This window comes from Hirundo rustica, chromosome 7 (assembly GCF_015227805.2).
Source record: "Hirundo rustica isolate bHirRus1 chromosome 7, bHirRus1.pri.v3, whole genome shotgun sequence".
NCBI lineage: Eukaryota > Metazoa > Chordata > Aves > Passeriformes > Hirundinidae > Hirundo > Hirundo rustica.
The window spans coordinates 15,638,708-15,645,999 of record NC_053456.1 but is presented as its reverse complement, the minus strand read 5'-3'; the positions used below and the strand labels follow the sequence as shown (position 1 = coordinate 15,645,999).

The 7,292-nt window shown below is 54.9% G+C and overlaps 1 protein-coding gene across 1 annotated transcript; it reads left to right on the top strand.

Moving 5' to 3' along the window:
- Window positions 1-77: 77 nt before the first annotated feature.
- CNPPD1 (cyclin Pas1/PHO80 domain containing 1) lies at window positions 78-6,480 on the top strand. Its single transcript, XM_040070139.2, has 8 exons — window positions 78-309; window positions 494-596; window positions 2,984-3,065; window positions 3,625-3,745; window positions 3,836-3,964; window positions 4,138-4,199; window positions 4,463-4,580; window positions 5,044-6,480. Exons 1-8 carry the CDS (start codon window positions 241-243, stop codon window positions 5,674-5,676), a joined length of 1,317 nt encoding a protein of 438 aa, XP_039926073.1. The 5' UTR covers window positions 78-240; the 3' UTR covers window positions 5,677-6,480.
- The last annotated feature ends 812 nt before the right edge of the window (window positions 6,481-7,292 follow it).

Below are 7,292 nucleotides of genomic sequence, written 5' to 3'. Positions count from 1 at the left end.
GGGGGACACCGGCCGCGCGTGCGCCCGGCGGCGGGAGGGGCGGGGACCGGCCGCGCCCCCGCGCCGGAACAGGAAGGGCGGAAGGGCGGGCGGTGGTGGTCGGGCTGGGAGCGGCTTTGAGGGCTCCGCTCCCGACACTGCGCCGGGCCTCGGCCTCGGAGCGGACCGGCACCGCGCCCTCACAGCCAGCCCCGTATCGCCGAAGGGGAGCTGTCAGCCCCCGCCCTGCGAGCGGGCAGGATGGAGCTGGACGAGCTGCTGCTGGACGAGGAGGGCGCCTTCTCCCTCAGCGGGTTCCAGGAGTTCACGGTGAGTGTCTGGGGCCCAGCCTACTCTTGGCAGGCCCTGGCGGTGATCTCCCCTATTCTCCGTCCCCGGGGAGCCTCATGTGGCCGCACGCCCGGGCCCGGTGTAGCCCCGAGCTGGGTTGAGATGGAAAGCACGGTATGAGGTGTGCTCTGGGCCTTCCTCACGTTCCTCTGTCTGCCTTCAGTTCCTGCCCAGGCACCAGCAGCTGAGCGAGAGAGTGCGGAAGCGACTCTATTATGGTTGGGACAAAGACTGCAGCCTGGATAATCTCTCCAGCCCCGTGGCAGGTAGGTTGCTGATTGTCCCCAGATGGGAACGCTGAGTCAAGGGGGTTGGAAATAGCCCAAGGGGCCGCGACCAATAGATCACCTGTTTCCTCCCCAGCGCCAAATCCCACCCCTGCCCAGCCTTTCCCACTGAGTGCAACACAGCAGGGCAGGATGCCAGAGCCTCATGGTTTCTGCTCTGTTTTGTTGCCCCGTCTGGCCCGTTGCTGCATTTTTGACATGTTACTGGTGTATACAGTCCTTTAAATTGCTTGTGAATTCCTTGGCAGAGCACTTTGTGAACTTGTTCCTGATGAGAGCTGTCTTAGGTAATTGCTTGTGCTCTGAAAAACATTCAGGGCTTTGTTCAACTTCAGGTTGCGAGCGCCAGGGTGACAAGTTCTTGCTGTGTGTGTCTGGATTGCATTTTTATTTCCTGTCGATTCAGCAGTGTTTTGGGGAGCAGAAGGACATGGCTGGGTTAAGGCTGAGGAGCTGGTTCAGGTGATGGTGGAGAGGAGTGGAAAAGGGCAAGCAATGGTTTGCTAGAGGGCCTTCACTGTGTGGTTGTCTCAGCATTTCCATTAGCTGCTTGCTAGGGAAACGGACAGAAGTTGCCAGGAGGCTGTGTGTGTGATGTGCCTTGGTGAGGAGGAGGATGCTGAGCGTGGTGCCAGGGCAGAGCCAGGCAGAGCAGCCAGCTGCCTGGGCACTGCTGGGAGTCACGAGTTCTGACACAAGTGGTGTGAGGGACGCTCGAGGCTGACACTACATCAGGGTGTGAAGTGGGACTGTTCCATGGATGAAGGTTCAAAGGGTACAGTCATGCAGGAAAACTGTTGGGGCCTATTAACACTAAGGATTTCCTTGCATTCAGGAAATGCCATGGCTCCAGCAGCTGGGGGCAAGAGTGGCGCATGGAGAAGGTATCCATGGGCTGATCTGCTTTTACAGCCTTCCTTCAACAGCTGCTTTCAAAAAATGGGGCCCAAGACTATGATATCTTCTTGGGTCAGCTGTGTCATTGCTACCTGGCAAGTTTATGGCACTGTTCTCAAACAAGACAGAGATTTGTTTCAAGAGTAGAATTAGCAGGAAAAGGTCTTTGGTATTGAGGGTTGGTTGCAGAAGGCAGAATGGGGCTGCCTGAGAAGTTGAAATGTGAATTTGTTCCTTTAGAAACAGAAGAGCAGTGACCACCCTCAGTGTGCTGTGCTGTGAGATGGGGAAACTGATCAGCTGCTCTCCATTCCCTCTAGGGCAGGACACTGTTGTGAGTTGGATTTGTGGGCTGAGAAGTTTGGTTTCATATCAGGACAGAGCCTGTAGGGATCACCTGGGATGTTGGTACTGCCTCTGTGGTGGCACAGTGGTGGCGAGGAAGGGCAGAGAGAGCAGCAGCAGTGGGAGAGGCTGGGAGCCACCAGTGGGTGGCTGGAGCTGTGTCTGGCTGTACATCATAGTAGTGGTGTGGCATTAATGGTGTAGGGAAGTTTCTCAGAGCGATGTTTTCTGAGCTTGGTGGCTGCTCTTTAGGCAAATCACTTGTGTTAGTGCAGTTAGTTCTCTTAGCAGCTGGAGAGGTGTAGAAAGGAGGGATCTGGTGATGCTTCCCCTGGTAACTGGAAATGCAAGGCTGCTGGGATGAACTCTGTCAGCCAAGAGCTCAGAAACAAAATGGAGCTGAAGTTTCCTGTCTAAAGCACTTCTTGCCTAGCATCAGACTGTAGTGCTGCTTGGGATGCTCCCAGCTGGTCCTGTTGTGTAGGGAAGTGAGATGAGAGCTGCTGGGGCTATCTGCCAATGTATGTCAGTGTCCGGCCTTTTCAGTGCTTGAATGCTATGGCATTGAATGCCAGCTGAGCTGCAGTTACACTTTGTCACTGCTTTGATACCTGTTAGTGCCTTCAGACTCCTGCTCACATGGGTACCCTGTACTTCATCTCAGGAGTGCTGGGGCTGTGGTGCAGGGGAAGCTGGATCCGTGCAGATGAGATCTGGAGAGGGAAGATGCTGCTGGTTGGAGGGGAGCAAAGGACCTTGAAAATGTGGTGACATCAGGTCCAAGAAGGAAGAAGGCCTCCAGAAGGGCTGTCAGAGGTCCTACAGGGTGAGGGCAGGGTGTTTCTCTGCAGCTGACTGCTGGTGGTTCCCCGTGACACAGACCTGCTGATCTGGCACTGCCGCAGGGCCTTGGTCACTCACATCCTCTTCCTGCTGTGATCTGCCTGCCCTGCATGTTTGTTTGTTCCTCACTTGTCCTTGACCTCTGATAAGGCCTCATAGTTTAATTTAAACTTGAAGGGCTGAGCGAACACCAAGACCTGATGGGCTTGTAGGGAGAAGGGGAAGGGTGGGCATGGACTGGGCCACTTGGGACTAACTCTTTTGGTGCTTTTCTGTCCTAGATATTGCTGTGGAGTTGCTGCAGAAAGTGGCTCCCAGTCCTATCCGCAGACTCCAGAAGAAATATGTATCTCACGTATCTCGGTAAGAAGCAAAACCTGTCCTTTCATGTCCTGTGTCAGAACTTGGAGCTCTGGTCTTACCTGTGACTCATTTCTGTCCCCTGGGCCAGCCACTGGCTTTGTGCCTAGGCCTGATTAGTGTCAAGGAGAAGCTGGAAGCATGGACAGCAGGCACAGTGACTTTCTGATGCAGTCGGCTTCGAGTTTATCCTGCTCTCTGGGCTGCATATGTGCTCTTGTTACTGGGAGTCTGTACTGGCTGGATCTGCAGCTCCCTGGGTAGCCAGGTTTGAAACTGGAGTCTCTTCTTGGCAGCTGAGCTCTGGCAGTATGCCTTGCTGCAGGCAGGGCTGCTCAGTTTGGAGCTGACTGCCTGGGAACAGAAACCAGGACTTTCTGCTCTCCACACTGCACTTTCTGTTGCTGCAGCTCAGGACAATTGGCACAGAGCTGGCAAGGCTGTGATCTATCTAGTGATTTGCTGAACTTTCCTGCAAACTTTTCTGCGTGGGGAGGGAGCAGCCAAGTTGTGCCCTGGTGCCTGGGGCGTTTGTAGCATTGGTTCTTGTCCTGTCCTACAGAGAAGCTTGCATCTCGCCCTGCTCCATGATGTTGGCACTGGTTTACATTGAGAGACTCCGCCACCGGAACCCTGAATACCTGCAGCAGATCTCATCTTCAGACCTCTTCCTGATCTCCATGGTGAGTGGTGGGCAGAGGGGTAACTGGGCTGGAGGGAAGTCTTTAGGAGTGCAATGGAGGATGAGATCCTGTCCTTTTTGCTACTTTTAGATGGTTGCAAGTAAGTACCTGTATGACGAGGGCGAGGAGGAGGAGGTGTTCAATGATGAGTGGGGAGCAGCAGGGAAAGTGGACGTCCAGACCATTAACACGCTGGAGATGAACTTCCTGAGCGCCATTGTAAGTGAAACTGTCACTGCTGCCAACTGTTTCACAGAGCAGGGGAAAAGAGCCATTGAGGGGAGTCTGGATTTCTGTTTTTCCCCAACATGCTCCCATGAAGGGATAGTGAAAGATGTATCTGAGTGCCGACCTGTCCTGACTGCACTGACCTTTAACTGCTGTCCCGGCAGGACTGGAGTCTCTTCACAGATCCTCGGGAGCTGTTTGAAGTGCTGAGCTGGCTGGAAGGACGGTAGGTGTTTAGGGTTGGGGGGGGATCCCTTTATCTGTGTTGCAGCCTGGCTCTGCCTCTGCTTGGAGATTAGCCTTGCTGCAGTGAAATAAGAGGCTGGGACACCTGTGAGCCTTAAGCTAGGCTCTGCAGCTCCCTTCTACAGAGCTTAAGAAAGGTCTTCTCTAAGCCTGCCTGGGCTGAAGCTGCTTTGATGGGGAAAGTCTGTATAATGTCCACCATTCTTTTTTTTTTTTTTTTTTTTTTTTTTTTTTTCCTTGCAGTGTGGCTGAAAAACAGGGCATGTGGCGTGGCTGGTTCACCTACACAGATCTGTGTGTCCTCATGGAGCAGTCTATGTGGCAGCATGTGCTGGGCCAGTTCTACCAGCAAGTGGTGAAGGTAAGGGCATGGGACTCAGCAAGCCTTTGAGCAGGACCCCCTTTTCCACTGAGAGCAGCACCTTTATTTATTCCCTGTTGAAAAGGGAAGCTGTCAGACATGCTGATTTGCAGCTGCACTGCCTGAGGCACTGCAGCCTGGTGCTGGGTAGTGTGCCCTGTGCTGGACTGCAGCTCCACAAGTCATGGTGCAAAGACATGGTGGTGGCATGGTGGCAGCTGGGTACTGGCTAGGGTTTTGAACAGGAACCGTTGGCTTTTAGCTGGGGCATTTTGGTTTGGGATATTTAGGCCCGGCTTTGGGCAGGCTGTGTGTTGCCACCGTTAGCAGTGTGGCTGCCTGCTCTCGGCGTCCAGCCCTGGAGGCGGTGATGCTTTTTCCTATCACAGCTGCTGGGTTGATCGTAGCTGGCAGGGGGTGCTGCTGCTGAGGGTGTCTGGGCTAACATTTGGCTTCTCCTTAGCTGGCCTGCCTCCTGGGTGTGGTGTACCTGACGGGCTTCGCAGCCATCTTCGCCTCCATCACTGTAGTGCACCGGTCCGTGTGCATGAGGAGTGTCGGCGCTGCAGCCCCCCGGCCCGCGCTGTTCCCCGAAGAGGGGAGATGCCAGCTGGATGTCCAGCCAGCCCCAGCCCCTGGGCAACCCCAGCCCGAGCTGCCCAGTGTCTCCTCAGCCAGCTGCACCTGTTGCCTGGGGGAGAATGAGACGAACAAGGAGCCGCTTTGTGGAGGAGTCACAGCGACCGCACTCTACCTGTGGGGCAGTGTGATGACGGCTCTGTCCTACCCAAAGGCACCTGATCTAGCCCAACACAGGAGCCTCCCACAAAGTCCTTTCCGGAAAGTGCCCGCTGCCTGTGAGAGATCCAACCGTACCACCCCCGCTGCAGCCCCCAGCCAGCCTGGCCCCTTCGGACTCGCCATGCTCCCGGCTCCTCCGGTGCTCCACTGCCATGCTTGCTCAGCCCCTGCGGGCCCCACATGGCATGCAGCCCCCAGCCGTGAGGACTGGCTGGACCCCCTGGGGCTGAAGCAGTGCTTCTTGCATACTGCTATGGATCTCAGTAGAATCAAGAGCTTCATTTTCCCCAGCTAGGAGTATAGGACAGCAGCCCCTTTCCTCTTCCCTTCTAGTGTGGCACAACTCACTGCCTTGCACTTCTGGGACCCCTAATCCCTGGAACTGCATGGGGCTGAAGGTCCGTGCATTACTTTCAAACCAGCACTTGTGTCCCCCTGCCTAGGGCAGGGATATTCTTCACTTAGGGATAGAGCTGGCTTGCTGGGGTGGGAATTTAATATCTGGAGGGTAAATATGGGCTGCCTTTGGGCTGGGGTGTTTGTGCAAAGGGGGTATTGTACCTCTTCCTGTAGTGAGTGGCATTGGACAGAGGTGGCATATGGGATGTTGGAGGCTGGGACTGTGTGTGCAGGGTGGAGGGGCTAAGGCAATGACCCCAGTGAGAAGGTGGGGTGCCTGGGGTAGGGGAGAGGATGTTGAAGGAGGTGGGAGTGAGCTAGCTGGTTGTAGCAGTACTTATTTTTGGGGACTGTTAGGCCACTTCTTGGAACTTGCAAGAGTGACACCAAGGATGTACCCCAATGTGGCTGTGCCCCACTGGGCTTGGTGGGGATGAGGTGTGGTTAAGGCTGAACTTCCGTATCCTGCTTGTGTTGGGTGTTTTGAATCTGGGGTGTTCTGTGACCCCATCCCAAACCCCAGCTGTCTGTGTCTGTGAGAAAACAGTGCCTGACTGCTCCTCAGAGTGGGAAGAAGGCACCTTGTCTTGCTGACCAGGCCAGCTCATCATGCCCCTTCTTTTTACTGTGGATTTTACACCCGTTTTTCACTCTTTTGTAGATGCAAATATCTTCCAATAAAAGTAGTTCTTGCTGTGTGCCTGCCTTGTCCTGCTGAGCTGCTCCATACTGGCAGTATGCCTGCCCCAGAGCAGAGCCATGTCCATGCAGCTGTGCCTGCTCCTGGAGCCACAGATCTTAGGTGCTGCCAGTGAGCCCAGGAGACCTGCAAGGCCTGGCCTGCAGTATCGTGTAACAGGAGGGATATCAGGTCTGGTGCAGGCAGAAACAACAGGAGAGAGGAGGATCCCCATCCTTGGGAATGTGGGGAATGCCTGTTCTCCACTGCTCTTTGCTCTCCAAAGTCTTACCTGTTAATGAGTGAGCCTTGAGCAGCAAGGGCTCGACCAGGTCACTGACAGCCACCTCTGCCCCATGACAAAAACACAAGCATCCCTTGCCTGTGTGCCTTTGGGATCCTTTCCAGCCAAGTCGGCAGCTTTTGTCCCTGGCATCCTTGTCCAGTGGCAGGATTCAGTACTCTCCTAGGAGAATGGAGGATATAATAGACCTCTGTTAGAAACCAGGCTGGACCAGGAGGGCAGCAGGTGCTAATGCTGGGGAGAAACGGGCATGAGCAGGGCATACTGAAGCTGGAGGATGCTGCTGTTGGGAGTAGCCAAACATGTGCAAGAAGCAGTGTCAAGGCTGTGGCCTACCCAGTCCATGCCCACAGAGGCAGTGGTGGGACCCAGACTGTGCATAGTTCACACTGTAGTGTCTGATAGCCTGCTTGTGGCTGGCTGCCTGTCACCTGGCCCTTGTGGTGACAAACTAGGGTGACACTTGCATTCCTGGCCACAAGGGCAGGTTACTCACCAACTCAAGTTAATGGCTAACCCTGGGGCAGCT